Raw genomic sequence first — 20,271 nt, forward strand, 5'->3', positions numbered from 1 at the left:
CAACAGAGACAGGCTCAGCCATATGGACAGAAACCCCTCTCTGTCAGGAAGTACCGGACGCATTCTGTTAAAGCCCAGTAAGCAGGCCACACCCTCTCTAAAACCACACATGCAGACAATTATGCAAAAATGTTAGAATATCGTGCTGCCTTTTTGTTTTACTTCAGAATGCTAATTTGACAGTGCCACATTCATTGTTCTTTAGTTTACAAATTGCTGGCTAATTAGGAAAGTACTCTGCTCTGTCATCTGCATCATGTTCCCCTGGCTCAGCGATAAATCTACCCCTCAGTGCCCTGTTCAGTCATTTATATATATGTGACTTTAAAGCAGCACTTTTCAATGATATTAAATTCTCATACTTTATCACATTTCACTGTCCTGCAAGTTAGGAAGTGAATCCATTTGTCATTATGAATTCATTTTTGAAACAGTACAGACATACCTCTACTTACGAATGTTGCGAACTTTCAGACATACGAACGAAGAGGATTGTAAGTCCAAATTGTGTTCCTTGGGCTCCCGTTTCCTGTCCGCAACATAGATTTTTTTTTTTCTGTGCCGTGCCGCAGTGTAGTGTACGTACTCCCAGCATCCTAGTTCTTAATACTTGCATATGCCCTTAAAATGATGTTGAATAAGCACTTACGAACATTTCAAATTGCGAACGGCTGTTCAGAACGTGTCTCGTTTGTGAGTAGAGGAGCGACTGTATTTGTTTTTATGAATTAATTTTGGTGCATTTGACATGAAAAAGGTTTCTTTGAGGTGTCCTTTGTGTTTGTCGTCTACAAAGTATATCTCAGAGAAGCCAACCTCTTCTCCCACAATCCAAAGACTTGCAGTTAGGTAAATTGTTTCTAAATTACCGATACTTTGTGAGCCCCGTATTGGCATCCTGCCCCATGGTTCTTGGCATAGGTTCCAGGTTTACTGCCACCCTGTAGTATATGGGCAGTTGGACGATGAATAGATGGCTAGATAGATAAGGTTGTACTTGGAAAATCTGACGTTGCTTTGTTCCTGTCTTGAGTTGGCCCAGAAAAGGACTCTCTCTTTCCCTTTTCATAGGACAATAGTTGGCGTATTGAGAACATGCTAAAACTGTGGGTCATCGAGGCCAAGGACCTTCCGACCAAGAAAAAGTACTTTTGCGAGCTTTGCCTGGACGATGCACTGTACGCACGGACTACATGCAAGCTCAAAACTGACAACGTCTTCTGGGGGGAGCACTTTGAGTTCAACAACCTGCCGGCCATTAAAAACATTACGGTGCACCTCTACAAGGAGACAGACAAGAAGAAGAAGAAGGACAAGAACAATTATATAGGGCTGGTAAACATCCCTATCCTGGCGGTGACAGGCCGGCAGTTTGTGGAGAAGTGGTACGCTGTGAGCACCCCGAACCCCAACAAGGGCAAGGCTCCCGGCCCCATGATCCGCATCAAGGCTCGCTACCAGAGCATGAGCATTCTGCCCATGGAGCTGTACAAGGAGTTCGCCGAGTACGTCACCAACAGCTACATGCTGCTGTGCTCTGTGCTAGAGCCCGTGCTCAGCGTCAAGAGCAAGGAGGAGATGGCGTGTGCCCTCGTGCACATCCTACAGAGCACCGGCAAGGCCAAGGTAAGGGGACCTCTGCTTCCGCCCTTTATTGCCAACTTGCAGTTCAGTTTTACTTGTTGTCTGGTTTTCCTTAATCCTGGCAGACACTAAAGAACTTGACTTTTCTGATGTCTCCTTAATCATGTGGGTAACCAAGCCTCAGTTGTCTGTCTTGAGAACTCAGACTTACAGCACAGATCTGGTGATGAATAACTTTTGGGTTTTCACGTACACAATATACATGTATGTGCAGGGAGCAGAAGCTGCAGGACTTCCTTTGCCTATTTCAGTCATGTTTCCAGTGATTAGCTTAACTGGGAAGCTTCTGGAAAGCTCTGCATAATCGTCTGTCCGCTGCACCATCAAGAACAATAGTAAATAAACCTTTCCTGTTTCTGTCGCACTGCCAATGAGAGCAAAGACTGGTAAAGAAAACAGGAACAGCGCTGGCTGCTTACTGTCACCGGCACTGTAAACACTGAGTAAACTCCAGCAAATGAGGGGGAATGAGGGGGCTCCTCATTTACTACTGGCAACTTCTGCAGACTACAGGTTAAGCTAATCGTGCATATCCTGCTAATTCCATGAACTGTAGAACAACTGTGACTAGGAAGGAATTCCAGACTTTCACTTGCAGCAGCGGCATATTTAAACCCAAACCTTTCTCCTACTGCATTTGTCCCCCCTCAAGGACACCTATTTCACAGGATTTTCACAGAATCTTTATTATCTTTGACACTGGAGGCTAGTTAATTATTCAGGCTGTCGAGTGGAAATTCTGTGCAGGCAGCAGCAGCCCGAGCTTCTGGTGAATCAAACACATTCAGGAGTGATTTCAATTTCTTCTGCTTCAGAATGGATATTGCTTTTATTTGTTTTATCTTATCTGTTGTTTTTCATTTTTCTCCTGGTTTACCCAGACAAGCAGCTACAGCAGTCTAGAACTGCCTCTCACAGTTGGCTCATGACTCTAAGCGGCAGCGTTGACCGTTTCAGGGTCCTTGAACTTGGCTTGACCACATTTACTGCCTTAGAAACTCAAGACCTGATCGATTTGCTTTTGACTTGTCAAACTGCACTGGAGGAGCACCAGTGGCTTGCATTGAATCTGTTACATATCCATTTCTTTGAGCACCTTGAATGTCCTTCCCATTTCTGAAAAAAATCCCAGTAAACCTGGAGGTATATAAGCTACATTTCTCACTGTAAGAAGTTCCTGATCACGGCATCCTGATGGGTAAAATGATCCCTGATAAGCCCGGAACGCGACTCAGCGGAGATCGATAAATGGATCGCGGCAGATGAGCGTTTGACGGATGCCCGCGGTGCCACCCCAGAGGGAGAGTGAGATGGGCACATTAGCCGCCTGCCCGTAATCAGGCTCCCTTAATTGCAGCGTACTTAAATAAGCCTCATAACAAGTGGCACCATGCCTTTGTGACTCTTTCTCATCCTTTCGTTGTTTTGCTTCGTTCTTACACTCCCTCCATCCACCTGCCATGTTCATGTCATTTGCAGATGTTTGGCATGATACAGACAGGTGTATTGGTGCTCATATGTTATGTTTAATGCTAGACAGTCACCGCAGGTCTGTTATGGGCGGTTGAGTTATAGAGTCTAATGTCATCCATATAGTTTTCAGGTATATGCTCTTGGTCAGGAGGTTGCCAGGGTACTCTTTGCTATGGAGATGAGGATGATGTAGAGTTGTGGCAGCTGCTGTTGGTGCTGAAATCACTTCCCACTTTAAAAACAAAGCCGAGAGCTTGATGCGGGACTGGCCATCATTACAGCCAATCACGAGAGATTCGTCAGCTGCAAGGTCTGCTTGTCTTGTTCAAAAGTAGCTGCTAGGAGCAAGGGCCAATAGGAAATTCATTTGGTGCTTGTTTCAGCTTAGGGGAGTTAAAAAGTGTTGAACTAAATTTCGATTAAGAAGAAAGCAGGTTCAAAGAACATACATGCTAGAGATGTCAGTAGAGCAAAGACTATTTATATATTTCGAATTAGTAGCTGCATTTTTGTTCTCCAATTACGTGGGCCTAATCGACCTCGTCTTCCGTGAATCTGGGCATTTGTTTTATTTCCTTCCTCCAAATAAAAATCAAATAAAATCCCAAAGACAAACAACTCCCCCTGTGTTGCGCATCACATAAATTAATTCAGCCATTCTGTTGCCTTTCTCCCTGCTTGTGTGGGCTGTAGTGCCGTTCAGCATTAAGGGTTATCCTGCAGGTATCTTCCTAGCAATTGATCCATGTCTGCGACGCAGACCGGCTGCTGCTGAAAGCCACGTCTTCCGTCTTCTGTCTGCTTGCTGATTTTGGATCACATGACCTAGTGTTGATGGCCATGAAGAGCCGTCATAGCGAAGGAGCGTGCTTGGAGGAGCACTTGTCTACAACCGTGAACGTGTCATGTGTCACTTTAGCTTCAGGCTGAGGTTATCTGCCATCTGGGACTGAGTTATATTTTGTCACGGTTTATTTAGCATATAAAGCATACACAAGCATGTCTAAGTTAATTTGAATTACTGCTGATCATTTAATCAAGCTTTCCCTGTTATGATGTATGTGTTATCAGACCTATTTCTCATTCCTATATAGGAGGCAAGTTAAATAAAATTGAAAAATGCAATAAAATTAATTAAATAGAGTGGAGGAGGGGTCCGTGCCAATATAATAGATTATCTGTAACCCACTGACGATTTAAGTAATAATGGATGTTTTACACGGCCATGTATCTGAAGCCGTCTTTCGCCTAGCCGGGTTTATTTCACTCCGTTATTGCAATTGAACTGCGTAGGCGTGTAACAGTTACCGCTTCACAGCCATTCTGACAGAAGCCCCCTCTCTCTGGGTGACTTCATCATCACTCGATTCTTTGAAGTGCTGATACCCCAGGCCAGCACACTTCATTTTTACTGTATTCTTTCATACTTGCATGTTTTTTTTTTACATTGTACGTAATGACAGTGGGATTTTTATCATCAGAAATAAATGGCTGACAGAGATTGCAGACTGACCCAGCCACTGCTCATTAGCTGAAAACCCTTTTTATTGGCTACAGAAAGCAGAGTTTCCTTCACTGCCATGCAGTGAGACAGCGACCAGGCCTGGATACCTCACTGAGCATGAACCTGATTTACTTGCCTGCAGTATCAGGCACTTACTCTCCCTGGTATACAGTAGCAGTGTGGCATAAAGCCCACACCCATTCCTGTAACCCTCATTTCCCAACTTTTTAAACTAATTATACTGCCACTGGGGTTTTGGAATGGAGAAGCTGGCCACCAACCCCAGGATCACTGAAGCAGTGCCTTGTACATTTAGCCCTCCTATTATTTGTCTGGTCTGGCAGCACGGCGGCTCAGTGGGTAGTGCTGTCACTGCATACCTTCAGGGTTGGAGGGTTTCAATCCTGTGTGTGTGTGTGTGTGTGTGTGTGTGTGTGTGTGTGTGTGTGTGTGTGTGTGTGTGTGTGTGTGTGTGTGTGTGTGTGTGTGTGTGTGCCCTGCGATGGGCCACAGTTCTGTCCTGGGTGTCCCCTGCTTTGTGCCCTGTGCTTCTTATGATGAGCTTGAGGCTCTTGATGACCCTGTACTGGGTAAGTGCTTGAAAGATGGATGGATTATTTCTCTGATCCTTTTGGGCATGAATGTTTTCATGTGGGTGAAGTAGTACTTCGGGTAATGAGCTTCAAGCACGCGGGATTGGTGCCGATTGCCGGAGCTGGTTTCAGTAAACTGTCACGAGCCACTGGCAGTTTAGTCCTCTCTAGTGACTCGGCTCGGTTGGCATTTGAGGCTCAGCCTCTCACTCTTAAGTAAGATGTTTGATAGTGTTTGGGGTCCCACTCCTGCTCAGTGCCCACTATATAGGGGCTTAGTTAATTTCCAAAAATAAACAGTATATTTTTGTTTGTTTATGACCCCCTGACGTTCATGTGTTCTGAACATCTGAAAAATATCGGTAATCGATCTGCCGATACCCTACCTCATTCCCGCATAAACCCGCCCGCCGACCACTTTACCGATTCGTGAAATTTTTGTATGACAAAAACCAGTCAAAGTGCTCGGAACCACTAGCATTTGGGATTAAACTGTGAACTAAACAAATCGGAGGTCCTGGAGACCAGCCACACCTCCCACTAGGCCTCACTAGGTAACGATCTCATACGTGCCTTTTTATGCCAGGCTTGATTAGGAAGTTGCTTCCCTGTTACATAACTTTGGTGGGTTTGGTCTCGTCTTTTAGTCTCAACCTGAAGCATGAGGCAGTGGGGGGTTATGTCTTTGGTGAATGGAGTTTGCCCCCCCATACCCATAAGCAACACGGCACCGCTGGAAGCTGAACTTTCATCATTCCTTCATCATTTCTTCATCCTCCTGAAACACAGAGGTGGGCATCAGCATGTAGCAGCTGCCCGTGATGCAAGATGCTGGATGATGACACGGTGTGAAAGCGGCGCACTTCCGAGACACGCCGGTGCTCAAAGACCACGCTGCTGATCGGCACAAAGCGCCGCGCTTCCGAGTCACGCCGGTCCTCAAAGACCACGCTGCTGATCGGCACAAAGCGCCGCGCTTCCGAGACACGCCGGTCCTCAAAGACCACGTTGCTGATCGGCACAAAGCGCCGCGCTTCCGAGTCACGCCGGTCCTCAAAGACCACGCTGCTGATCGGCACAAAGCGCCGCGCTTCCGAGTCACGCCGGTCCTAAAAGACCAAGCTGCTGATCGGCAGAAAGCGCCGCGCTTCCGAGACACGCCGGTCCTAAAAGACCAAGCTGCTGATCGGCAGAAAGCGCCGCGCTTCCGAGACACGCCGGTCCTCAAAGACCAAGCTGCTGATCGGCAGAAAGCGCCACGCTTCCGAGACACGCCGGTCCTCAAAGACCACCCTGCTTATCGGCAGAAAGCGCCGCGCTTCCGAGACACGCCGGTCCTCAAAGACCACCCTGCTTATCGGCAGAAAGCGCCGCGCTTCCGAGACACGCCGGTCCTCAAAGACCACCCTGCTTATCGGCAGAAAGCGCCGCGATTCCGAGACACGCCGGTCCTCAAAGACCATCCTGCTGATCAGCAGAAAGCGACCCGTCTGTCATGTTCGCTTACTTGCCTCTTGGCGAGAGGCACATGGCTGTTAGCCAGGGGAGTTCCATTGGAGAAGCACAGCAATGAGCATTGAAGCAAAAGATTTTTAAAAATGCACGTGGTTTTTCAGGCAAATTGCTCATCATTGTCAGGAGAAGGATGTTAATCTTGTAAATATCATTTTATGAAATATGAATTATAACTTTCTTTGGAGATTTTCTTGTACTTGAGACTATTTGAATATCTGAACATGGCATGTAGATGAAGAAAGTTCATGGCTGTATTTGTGGTAAATTGGGCTTCAACACAGATTTAATGCTGGAAATTGCCAGTGATGGATTAAAAATATATAAAAAATAAGGAACTGCATTGATGCATCTTGTGTACTGGGGCCTCTCCAGTTATGTCCACCTCAAAGCACTTTTCTGGCTGGAAAACTAAGTTTTTTTTGTGCATTTATATCTACACATCATAGCCATGAACAGCACTTAAACAAAGTGTTATATGATCACTGCATCAAGTATGACTATGTTTGTTCATCATTCATTCTGTTACCTACTAACCCAATATCAAAGAAAGAGGTAGTAATCGAAACAAGGAGCTCTCAGGAACAGGAGGTTAATGTAATTTGGGGGAACAGCAGCTTCATTTTCATTTCTGAGACAGTGAAGCATGTTTGTGAATAGCAGACAGATGTTTTGCTTGAATCGTCTGGCTACTTGAAGCCTCAGAGAGGTTACGTCACTGGCTTTGCATGCTGGTCTCGCCGCTGTTTCGAGCTCCGGTGCAGCTGAGCTGCTGAAGCCATGCCCAGTGACGTGATTTTGCACATCCGCAGGCCTTTGAGCTGTATCTCCCTCGCTGATGTGTCAGGGAGGGGATGTGGCCATTGCCTGGAGCTCTGTTTGTATCCCCAGAATTTTACTGTATATATCCTGGCCTGAGTTCATTAGAAACCTTAAAAAAAAAACCTTAAAGCTGGGGCCGGTCGTTGCTCCTGTGCCAGCTGTGCTGCCTGGATGAGGACCGTACCATAACCCCTTTCCTCCAGGGGTGTCCCGTGGTGGTCGGCAGATAGATCCGGCCCTGCACATCATTCTTCCTAAACACTATTTAGTGGCGTGGAGAGCTAAACCTCTTACTGCCTTATGGCATTTCCATTCTATCCGTCTCTCTTTGTGCTCTAGAGGATTCATCGGACACACAGAACCAACCCCGCCATCCCCGCTCTCACATGGAAACTCCTTTATCTTCTGCCTCCAGCAGGGCTCCCTGCCTTATTTCATTTTTACCCTTTAATCCAATTAGATGAACGAGCCTGTTTGAATCTCAGCTTCTAGTCTGGCTCTAAGGAGCTAGTCTGCTTTGGAGAATTCGCCATTTTTTTCCCCGCCTTTCCTCATCCGATTCACGGTGCTTGATGGTCGATGCTTATCCTTTTTCTTTAATTCTTTTCAACACTGGCAAAGTCAAGCAGCACCCCCCCAATGGTGATTATGCTGAGATAGGGCTCCCCTGATATGATGCCACAGGAGCTGAATACTAAATTTTGGTTGCATCTATTAGCGTTTGGGTCGGGGTTGAGCTTGTGCGGTTGGCGGGGGGTGGGGGCGGGCTGGCAGGAAAGCAATATGGCCCCTCCAGGCATAATTGAATATAGATCGTCTCTGCTATGGGGGTGGCTGTATGGAGCACGGTGTTTGGGAGGCTCAGGTCGCCCTGTGATTATTTTCGGGACCGTGGGCGAGTGACAGAAAGCGCCCTGCAGAATTTCTCTCTCTCGACGGGAATCCTCAACACTACGACTTTCATAGCGGCATCCCTGCCTCTTCTGGATGGATAGCACCACCTCAGAGACCCACATGAGCAGCGCTGGGGTCTCGTATCTCACACGCTCACAGTCATGGGAGCACAAATGTGGTCTAGTATTATAGCCTTGAGGACCCTTGTTTGTCTGATTGAGTTAATTGGTTGATGAGCTTGGTGCCATAAAGGAAGTTGGATCACTGTCCTGAGAGGTTGCAGCGATGTTCCGCCTTCACACGAGCTTCTCTTGACAGATTTAGGCTGATGTCTTCTTTGAGGATAACGATCCTCTCTTTGTGCTAGATCTTCCCTGGTGTGATCCCCCTCCCCCATTATACAGGAGCTGCCGCAATAATCAGCATCATCTCCCAAGGAAGAGGCAGAGAAGCATGGCTGAAGGGGAGAGGAGAGTTCGGTAATTGGTCTGACATTATCCTCAGGAACGTGGCTGGGAGGCTCCGCTAATTACAGACCACATGCAGGGAGCAGCTAAGGTCAGGCCTGAGCAGACATACAAGGCCTCGCCATCTGACCACGAGAGCAGGCCAGAAGCGGCAGGGCCCATGGCCCCGGTCCCCATTACTTCTGAGTCACCATACCCCGGGGCCCCCTTTACCCTCCAGCCCCCATACCCTAGGGTTTACCCATAATTCTTTGCCCCCCTCCCCAGTATCAGCTTCTCGCTGGTGCCCGTAAGCTGAGTCAGGCTCTCTGCAGCAGTGTCCCCGTAAGCGGGTCGATTGTATTACAGCATCTGCAGTTTGCAGCCTGCTCTCTACTGCTTTTGGCCTTGCAGCTGTCTAGGATTTTCGTGGTTCCTGAAGTATCAGTCTAGTTTTCCATTTTGATTGTTTCTGCATTAAATATACATGCAGTCACCCACTGCAATGTTGTTGTTGTTTGAAAGCTATTTGAAAGGTGAAAGTTAATGAGAGGTGAAGGTGCTTGTGAGTTATTCAGATTGCATTCATGCCAAGCCTTGGATGGAGCTTCCCTCTTAGTCAGGAACTACCAGGACCAAGTCAGGAATCTCAGCAGTTACCCATTTTCATATTTTGCAGTCACATTAGGTCCCACGCTTCACAGGTCTCTGTTGTGGATACGGCGAGATGTAGCATCTGAATTTTTAAACTTCTTTGTAAATTGTCAAATAAGTGGAATTGGTGTTCTGTCTGTTCTGTGCATCTGTATTTTATTTTGAGTAGCAATGTTCCAAACTAGGTCACTATTTCAGAGTTCTGAGGGGGGGTGGGGTGCGATTGAGGCACTTTCCTGCCTATAAGGTGTATGGGCAGCACATGGCTCTTAAACAGGGAACGCAGCTCAGCTGCTTAGGGTGCTGCGCCTGTGAGCAGAAGGTCATCGATTAAAATTCCATGGTGGGCAGTGTGATGTCATCGTTGGGCCACTGAGCGAGGCTCTTAACCCCAATCAGTCATGACCCTGGTTTCTCAGTTGTACTTTATTTTGAATAAACGTGACGTTTAACAGCATTGGCCTCAGCCCACACACTGACAAAGAAGGGGCTGTTTAGGAAACATGCACTGACTTTGATATGAACCCCAGCATCTGTCATGCCCAAATAGTCCGGAAAGATCCATCCAGTGAGATTATGTGTGACGTGCTTTGAGCCGAGCTCTGATCTGCTGGGTACCCTGTCAACAGGGGGCGTCCCTATGGCCCCCTAAAGTCAGGGCCTCTGAGCCGAGCTCTGATCTGCCGGGTACCCTGTGAACAGGGGGCGTCCCTATGGCCCCCTAAAGTCAGGGCCTTTAAGTTATCAGCTGCAGGGCCTCTACTCTTCAAGGAAAGCCTGGATGAACCACTGATCTCCTTCTAAATAACACCAAGAGGGGCTTCTTGATGACGACATCCATGCGGTCATTGTTTAATCCCCCTGCGGCCATCTGTTTTTATAAAATATTTTATTTTGGGTAAAGTTAAACAGCTCAGATGCTCTTTGGTTATTTCTGGATTCTCTGCGCCCCTCATCCTGCCGATGTGTGCATGTGCGTGAGAGTCACTGTGTGTCTCTGCATCGGGGGACTTTTATAAGCTCCTTTGAGTAGTGAATTTTGCTGTTTAAAATTTTTTTGCAAAGAATTACCAAATGACTCATTTCACATGTAAGTGCTAAAATGTCAGCTACAAATATATCCAGCCTTTAAGCCTCCGGGTCGGCGTCATGCTCTAACAGCAGGAAATGTCAAGTATTGGTGGCCTTTCGGAAGTGTGTGTTTGTTCCAAAAATGCATTCGCTCTCATGGGCTGAGCTCTAAGAACCAGAACCAGGGTGCAAGGACAAGAACTTAGTGGAAAGGACTTGTTATCATTCCATTTTTATTTTGGATGTATTGCTATTATTGCAGAAGAGCATCATTATATCTGGTTATTAAGGGACTGATAATAAAAGACATGCATACATACAGTGCTGTGCTACTGTATTGTGTATGAGCAGGGCTTTCCAGATATAGCAGATAATCGACCCACGCTCTCTTATCTGTTCTTTATGTCGTTTAGGCCATTTTACCACTGTTTCTTAAATATGTTATCCCATATTGTCGGTCAATTAATTAATATGTTTATTTAGTGGTGCCTCAATTTGCAAATTTCGGCCGATACCGATAACCAATATATTTTTGTCTTATATGACTGATACTGATAACCAATATATTTTGTACCGATAATTTGTACCAATTACCAGCTAACCTCTGAACTCCACAAATCCACAGTAAAATTGTTATTTCCTTCTTAAGATACCGTGAATGCGTGTAACAATCGCATCTTTTAATGCAGGCAGTGAGACGTCAGAAAAGTAGTTCCCTCAGATGCATTATTTAGCAGTTTAGCTCTGCCGATGCTACCTTTTAATACTGACTGAAGTCTACAAATCAGCTGTCAGGATCAGGCAAGACTGACACATCAGATCAATTCCAGTGTTTGGATTTTTAACAAACGTTAAAGCCAATACCAAAATGTTAACTTATATATCTTACGTCTCTGTGTTTAGTGATTTTGGCCAGTTCTAAGATGTTGATGATCTTGAGATGTGTGCTGCAGTAATTATAGTAGAGCTTTGAGGCATGATCAAGGAACAGGGGCACAATCTGCCAATGCTACATATCAAACTCGCTTAGATAAATTGACCATGTTATTTAATTACTTGTAGTTTAATGAGTAAATATTAGTGCAAAAAAAAATGTGTGTAGCAAGATATTAAAGTATTAACTGGATAAGAACCCACACGTTTCCATATGTTTGTGATTATGTTGCTAAGGAGAGTGTATTGCCAAACATAAGCAGCAGGGAATATATAAATTATCCTCAAATTAGAAGCAGTGGCTGCATTCAGCAGTTACTTAATTATAATTATTCGATTTGTGTGGCTCTGTTTGCACCACTATTTTCTCATTCCTGCCGTCTTGGAGGTTTGAATCCCACCTGTGCTCTGTGTGTGTGTGTGTGTGTGTGTGTCTGTGTGTGTGTCTGTGTGTGGAGTTTGCACGTTCTCCTCATGCTGTGCAAGTTGCACACTGTGCTGGACTGACATCTTGTCCTGGGTGAACTCCAGATTGGTGGCTTGTGATGTCTAGGAAAGGTCCCTCTATGACTTTACATGATAAGTCACGATAAGTTGTTTTTTTGGTAGTTTGGGAGAAAGTATACACATATTTCCTTGTTCTATAGGACTATAGTTGGGTTGATTGCTCCCCCAATAATGCAGAAGGTCATGTTGCTCTTGCCAAGCTGTTCTAGAAATTAATCAGAATTATTATTTTACGGCAGTGTGTACTTTGAAGAGCACTGTAGATGTTTAGCAAGGTACAGTTTTTAAGGGCTTTTTGTTTTTGATCGCAGGACTTCCTGACTGACCTGATGATGTCGGAGGTGGACCGCTGCGGTGAGAACGACCACCTCATTTTTCGAGAGAACACCCTGGCTACCAAAGCCATTGAAGAGTACCTCAAGCTGGTGGGTCAGAAGTACCTGCAAGACGCCCTCGGTACGTACATGAAAAGCACTTATCCAGTTGCGAGAATGAATGGCAGCGATAATCGGCAGTGACAGGGTGGGCGGGGGGGGGGACTTTCTTCGTGATAATATCAGAGGCTGGGACTCTCTTCTCTTGCCTTTGTGCTTGCTGACATTTTGGATCCCCTGGAGGTCTTGTGGTTGGGAAAGCAATAACATTTTACTTCTCCTGTAAATGTCCTTAAACCTCCACACGGTCATTGCTGCATCTCCAGTTTTCATTTCCGTTTTATATTTAGGCTTCAGACTCCCGAGGGGCCTGCTAGACCTTGTGTGAGATCCCCCACAATTCTCAATTCACTGGGGAGAGGTACACACCACTAGCTTCCCAAAGCAGACACCTGGGCTGTGAAAGTTAGCCATTGTGGTGTTTGATGCCTGAAGCACTACTTAACGTGCTCATCTAACATAGAGATTTCTGCTCCTGTACAAATAAAATGGATTTGACATTCCTGATACAGTGCCTGATATCGATAGTTTGATATTGTGCTTCTCTTCAGGTACAAAATGAAATCACAGAGATTCATGTTTTATTTTCCAAATTTATAAATTTTAATAAACTGCATTCCCTGGGCATGTAAAGATGGATTCCCTCTGGGTTGCAAAATTTCGTCTTTTTCATGATGAGTTTGTGCCTTAAAAAGGTGATAATTTATCCTATAGACCATATAGACAAGTACTGATCCTGCTCTCTCAGGTTGTGACTTAAAAATGACTTGTGTGTAGGTATCCATCTGCGCAAGCCAGCCGTAACCATCCTTCACAAGGCTGGGTGCCAGGGACTGTGTAGGGATTGTTTGAGGTTTGCAGTTTCATTTGTCACATACACAGCCGTACTGTAGAACAACGCAGCCTCCTATATGCAATGTGTGATTGACGAGACCCACCCCCCCTAACCCCCTCACCCTTGGGTCCCAGACGGCACTATTTTTCAAACCTTAGTTACAGCCCTGCTCTCGATCACCTCACGCCACATCAGGAACTGGTACGTTCCTTTCGGAGAGCTGTTCACTAGGTATTTCTTTCACTCGTCCATCATCAGCTGCCCCTCTTATACTGGACTGTTTTGGACACTGTTGGTAGTGTTCATTGTTTAGTGTTCATTGAGGCATATAGACAAGTCAGCGAGCCCTGGGGGGGGGGGGTGCTTTGTAAACATGATTTTGTTATATTGTGTTTTTTTTTATATACATCTGCATTGCTTGGACTATGTGAACATTAAAACTTTTAAGGATCTTTTGGAATTATATAAATGAAATCATAGCCCCAATATGGATGCACTCTACCAAAAAACAATATAAATTCTGTTTGTGAATTTTCGAGTCTTGGTTTTGTTTTGGTTTTGATTAAAAGTCTTGATCTTGTCTTGGTCAGGTGTCGGATGAGTCTTGATCTTGTTTTGATCTCGAAACAGATGGTCTTGAACACATCACTGCACATATTTAGTAGACACATTTGTCTGGTTAGGATGGGTCTTGATCTTGACTTGGTCTTGGGTTGGATGAATCTTGATCTTGTCTTGATCTCGAAACAGATGGTCTTGAACACATCACTGCACATATTTAGTAGACACATTTGTCCAACATGACATACAAGCGAAGCAAATAGCACATAGCAAACACTCATGCTGTCAAGGAGTGAACTAGGCATAAGTGCAGTTAACCTGGCCTTCCAGTGAGTGACCAGGTACCTGTGTATGCAGTACTGAAGCAGGAGCTATACAACAGCTACACACTTACACATATAACTATTAACAAAGTAAGAACCTAATCAGACTGATCAAGGGCGAGTAAGTGCAATTCAAAGAACAATCAATGTGGATGGGCTTATGTCTTTTTGTCTCTGTGTGTGGGTGTCTGTGTTTGTTGTGGGGATGTGTGTATGGTCTATGTGCATGGCTGAGAGGTGTGTCTGCGGGGTGTCTGTGTGGATGGTGGAGGCCTGGGTCCGGGGCTTGCTGCTCTGTCCTGGGTGCGGTTGGTCTCCTGGGCATGGTTGCTGGCCCCTTTACTTGGGGTGGTGGCCCGGGGGGGGGGGGGCTTGGGCCTCTCCGGCATGGGTGGGGCTCTCTACCAGGGGCTGGTCGGCCCCTGGCTGCCTGGGGTCCTAGGGGCCTTGGCCTTGGCACATGGCAACATGTGTGGCACAGCAGGGCATTCAGACCATGATTCTGCTTGCTAAAGCTGCCAGACAGGACAAAAGTGTTTGTTTTTTTTAATCAGGCTAGTAGAGGAATTCACGGAACAGACGGGTCTTCAGGCATTTCTTAAAGGTAGAGAAGGAGTTTTATGACTGGATGTGCTTTGTAAACTCATTCCACCACTGGGGAACCACACAAGAGAACCGTGTGTAGTGACACTTCTCCCATGGTGGGGTGGCTCCGAACGCCGATGATCTCAACTAGATAAAACAGGCATATATGTTTTGGCAGTTATGCTTCTGGGGATGCTCTTATAATATCCCTGGCTTTGGTGTGAGAGTATATATTCATTGCTACAAATAATTCATGATTGTTAAGATGTTTTTGATCCAAGCTGAATTATTCAGAAGGCCGATAGATTGACTGGTTTCAGAGTCTGGGTACTTCGTGGACAGCTGGGAAATGTGGGTTGCACTTGGCCCACGATGTTTGAAAAGTCTTAAAGAGTGAACAGTCAGGCTATGTGGGCGCTGGACACTCTGTGATCCATATGTTAATGACCCTCAACATGAGAAAAGATGAGAAAGATTTTAGATTAGAATGACAGATTTAAGAGGTGAATGTAACAGCAACCAGCTAATTAAAATGATTTGGTGGGCTACGTTCTGCAGTGTGATTCCATTGATTCCTTAGGGAAATATGTGTGTTCCCACAAAATAACTCAAATGGGAAGGAAGGAGATTTTTGCATGGAAACCTTCTGAACTGATGGGCTTACAGAGGCAGTATCAGCTTCTAATTCATGTAAAATCATGTAGACTGGGTAAATTACCACTGGGCAAACAAGCCTTTGATTTCATTAATTGTGGTTTCATTATAAACTTGTCCTGTCAAAAATACAGATTTTTCGATATATACCGATAGTGAATATTTGAAGCAATTTCAAAAATCATTTTCCAGAATGGATACCAGCTGCATTTTCTCACTCTCCCTTCTCTGCCAGAGTGCAGCTCCCCATCAAACCTCATGCAGTCACAGTGCCGTAATGGGGTTCGCTAATCAAAGATGGCAAGTGCAGAACCTCCACACTGGGTTTTGGTGGACAGAGGAAACTGCAGGAACACAGGAAACTGTGTGGGAAATACTTTGTATTTGAGGCAAATGAGCAAGGAAAGCCAAAAGATATCAACAAGCCCGTATGCAAGCGTTGGTACAGAGCAGTGATAACAAGAGGTTCTAACAACTAATTTAGCAGACCACCTGAAGGACCAATATGCTGACCACTATAGAGAGTTTTAAGGTGTTGGTGACTGCTTCCCTTTCAATGTCATTAAAGATGGTCCATTACACTGTTGGTCAAAATCTTGTTGTCGTATTGTTGGTCCAACAGCCATTAATACTCAAAGCTAAGCTAATCCCCCTCAGAACTCTCGGGCATGAGGGAACTAGGACATAACGGTTTCAGTAAATAGGAAATATAGTTTGACTATAGTCAAAGGTAGGGTTAAGGACATAAAATCTTTTAATAAAAATGTTAACTTTCATGCCTTCAATGTCATGACCTGCTCGTACGATCCTCTTGCGTGCCACGCCCCCTTATTAACCACGTGTTCTACCCTGATTGTAACCAGCTGTTTTCTGTCAGTTTGAATAGTCCTGTGTATTTAGCCTGCGTTCAAGTTTGTTTCCCCGTTCAGATCGTTGATGTAGTTTACGATGTGTAAGTGTTTCTTCGTTAATAAACCGTGTTTTTGGATCTCCGTCTGCCTGGTCCTGATTCCCCGCTCCGTCATCTCCCTGCTCGCTTGCCCGACACGCGATGGCTACACTCGATGTTTTCTCAGTTTTTTTCTCATGTTACTGAAAATAGTATTGGATATCGATATTTTTCCTGGTATCGAATCGAACTTAGAAATTCCAGTGTCATGATAGCCCTTATAATTATTTTTATAATGCGGCAGATGTACAGTGGCGACGTATGAAGGCGAAGGGAAAACAAAATGTTAAATAAGAACATAAGTAAACGGGAAGTTCTTCCAAAGAAGTGACTTACTCAGAGTACGGCTTGGGTATTTCTGCAAAATTCAAGAATTTGATTACAATCCCAAACCAAATGTTAAACATTTTCTCAAATGTCAAAAAAGTATTGTTTTAAAAACTCTTCAGCTTTTATTGACTAAATTGCCCTTTTTGAGAACAAAGGTTAAAAATATTGAGGTTCTTTGCCTGTGCTTTTTGAATGCCCCATTATATGTGATAATTTCCAACGTCTGTCCCCTCTAAGGCGAGTTCATTAAGGCGCTGTATGAGTCGGATGAAAACTGTGAGGTGGACTCTTCCAAGTGCTCCGCTGGAGATCTTCCTGAACACCAGAGCAACCTGAAGATGTGCTGTGAGCTGGCATTCTGCAAGATCATCAACTCTTACTGGTAACGGAGCCCCTCATCCCCGTCACTGCCTGCCGTAGGTCTGATTCCGGCAGTAGTGCAGACGACGGCACATTCTCACCTTCATGGTCCCGCCTTGTGCCCAGTGCATGATGGGATAGGCTCTGGCTCATCTAGATGCCCACTAGGGCAAACTGGGGTTCAGATAATGCATGGATGGATAGTGGACTGTTGCAGCTTGATATATATGTATATATAGTGGTAATTCTTCACCATCTGTACACTAGCTATTGTATCCATCTTATTTGATGAAACATCTGTTTTGTATCTGATGATTAGAATCACTTATGTAGCTGCTAAATTGATTAAGGGGTGCTCTGCTATTGCTGTGTTGTTTTTAAGTAGCGGGATCTTAATGGGAAGGACAGGATCGTTACGACTGTTATCTAATCAGAAACAATATCCATCAACATTATTAGTTTATTCATCATTAAAAGGAAAGTGGTGTTTACCTGAAGATTTCCCGGTGGGTGTTCGTCTGCTTCCTGCCTCTGACAGCGTGTTCCCACGGGAACTGAAGGAGGTGTTTGCATCATGGCGACTGGAGTGTGGTAACCGGGGACGACCGGACATCAGCGAGCGGCTGATCAGCGCCTCGCTCTTCCTGCGCTTCCTGTGCCCGGCCATCATGTCCCCGTCGCTCTTCAGCCTGATGCAGGAGTACCCGGACGACCGCACGGCCCGCACGCTCACGCTCATCGCCAAGGTCACGCAGAACCTGGCCAACTTCACCAAGTGAGCTCCCCCCCCCCCGCCACCCCCCCAACCCTGTCATCCTTGTCGTTGCATCAGCCTAAAACTGACCCCTCCCTTGACCGACTCCCCATGACAGGTTCGGCAGTAAAGAGGAGTACATGTCCTTCATGAACCAGTTCCTGGAGCACGAGTGGACGAACATGCAGCGCTTCCTGCTGGAGATCTCCAACCCCGAGACCATCTCCAACACGGCTGGCTTTGAGGGCTACATCGACCTGGGCCGCGAGCTCTCCATGCTGCACTCTCTGCTGTCAGAGGTGCTGTCTCAGCTGGATCAGGTACGTGCAGACGTTCCCTCAGATGATGGCGAGGTGTGTGTTCTCTCCTGGTCGCCATGTTAACTTACAGCCAAGCTTCACTGCGTACATCAGGTCCCTAGATGAGGCTTATGTGAATGTTATGAAGCTGTAACAGGTGTCTGATGCTGGCATCCTTACGTAATCTGCCATTGGCTGTATTTTTAAACTGCTTTGCTTCATTTGCAAAAGCTCACTGATTTATTTGTTAAGAATAACTGCCATTTAAAACCACAAAATATCTTTGATTTAACACCTAAATCTGCAATCAGGTAATGTCTAAAACCTTCAGGTGACACCCCATATAATATCGATACTTATCTTGTGACATTTTTGATGGAAGGTTAATTTTCGGGCGTACACACTTGTTTATTTCAGTACCAGATGGTTAAAAGAGAAAACAACTTGGAAACAAAAAGCCCTTTTCTCGCTTTCTGGAGCCGACTCTGGCCTCTTGGCCTCAGTCAGAGGCCCGATTGGAGTTCAGGACACGTTGCTCTGTGCTGCATTCGGAGCTTTCTCAGTAGTGGGTTTGACGTACATTTCCCCCCGCACGTTACCACTGCGACAACTGAGACGAACCGTATCCGTAGCGATGTCGTTTGTTCACGAATGGGACAGTGATGAGGGCCCGCCTCGCAGCGTGCCGTGGGAAGAGCCGCAGATGCTAAATGAGCGGCTCTGCTTAAATGGAGTCGACGTGCTGTGGAGAAACACAAAGGCGGGAAGATTAGAAATTATAATAGATAAGCATATCGGTAATCTTGTAAAGCAGACAACTGTGTTATGACATGTCATGAAAGAGTAGCTATTTAGCTGCATCAACAGTCATCAGAAAGGGACTGTTTTTTTAACACTGAGCCAGTAAATATTTCCTAGTCTTTAGTCTGCCATAGTCGCTTTTTAAAGGCATGAATTTACAAGACATTTACAATTAAATTTCTGTCTGAACTGCTGAAATACGGGTCTTGGTGTTTGTTATTTAAAAATACCAAAGGACACTTCCAAAAAGAAATGATTCATGCTTGTGTAACTGGATTATTGCTCACTCTTTCCTATATGTAAATTTCATCAGGAAATACACCTTTGAAAAATAAACCTAAAATATTACAAACATTTCAATAATACATACAGTGCCAGTCAAATGTCTGGACACACCTGTTTTTTTTAATGCATTTCTCACTGTTTCTGCTGTTATTCACCTTGTAATAAAAGGCCTTGTGTCAATGAAGTGATGCACGTCAACGATCAAGAGAAGCATTCAATGTCAAATTTAGACTCTTCAAAACAGCCTCCTTTAGCTTTGATAACAGCATTGCAGACTCTTGGCATTCTCTCAGCCAGCTTCTAGATGCAGCCACGTCGAGTGATTCTCCGACGGTCCTGAAGGACTTTAAACAAGTTCTGGGCTCACTTTGGCTACCTCGCTCTTACTTACGATCCAGCTCACCCCAAACCAGCCCACTAGGGTTTAGGTCGGGGATTGTGGGAGCCAGTTCATCAGTCACAGCACTCCATCTCTTTCTTTCTTCACAAGATAACACAGTTCTCGTCGTTATCTTGCTGATAAATTATTTTCAGTAGGTGTGTCCAGACTTTTGACTGGTGCTATATATCCTTCTTACAGCTATTGTATTGAACAGTCTGTTCAAAGCCTGTGGCTCATTTTGTAAATGAATCACTAATGGTGTCCACTTAAAGCTACAGTTTTAATACAGGATTGCTTCATTATGCCACCTGCCAGTTCTTGTGAAATTAATGTCCGTTTTCTGGCTACATTTTTAGACAAACTTGACATTAATCACCATAGTGGCTTTGCCATTTTGCGTGGTTCACATGTTTTTGACTGTGTTACACTTCATCTATGTCACCAAGTGTAACAGCTCGCCCCCCCCCCCCCCCCTCCAGTTGTGGTATTTCACAGCGCTTTTCCAGGGAAGGTAGCTCTGCTCAGAAAGTCATTTATGTGCTAATGGTGAAATCAGCTCGAAAACGAGGTTCCCCTCCCAGTTATTAGGTCAGGCATATTAGCATCAGCTTAAGGAAAAAAGCAGAGTTTTGTACTCAAGCTCTGTACCTAATGCAACTGTAGGTA

The 20,271-nt window shown here is 45.3% G+C and overlaps 1 protein-coding gene across 3 annotated transcripts in view; it reads left to right on the forward strand.

The window, feature by feature from the left end:
* LOC125746828 (disabled homolog 2-interacting protein-like) overlaps positions 1-20,271 on the forward strand; it is a 195,749-nt gene that overhangs the window by 162,090 nt on the left and 13,388 nt on the right. For all 3 annotated transcript variants that reach the window (XM_049021351.1, XM_049021352.1, XM_049021353.1), the window contains 5 exons: positions 1,072-1,626; positions 12,365-12,509; positions 16,962-17,106; positions 17,623-17,859; positions 17,957-18,158. In XM_049021351.1, the coding sequence (XP_048877308.1) occupies positions 1,072-1,626; positions 12,365-12,509; positions 16,962-17,106; positions 17,623-17,859; positions 17,957-18,158 (1,284 nt within the window). The remainder of the gene's footprint in view (positions 1-1,071; positions 1,627-12,364; positions 12,510-16,961; positions 17,107-17,622; positions 17,860-17,956; positions 18,159-20,271) is intronic.

This window comes from Brienomyrus brachyistius, chromosome 7 (assembly GCF_023856365.1).
Source record: "Brienomyrus brachyistius isolate T26 chromosome 7, BBRACH_0.4, whole genome shotgun sequence".
Classification (NCBI taxonomy): Eukaryota; Metazoa; Chordata; class Actinopteri; order Osteoglossiformes; family Mormyridae; genus Brienomyrus; species Brienomyrus brachyistius.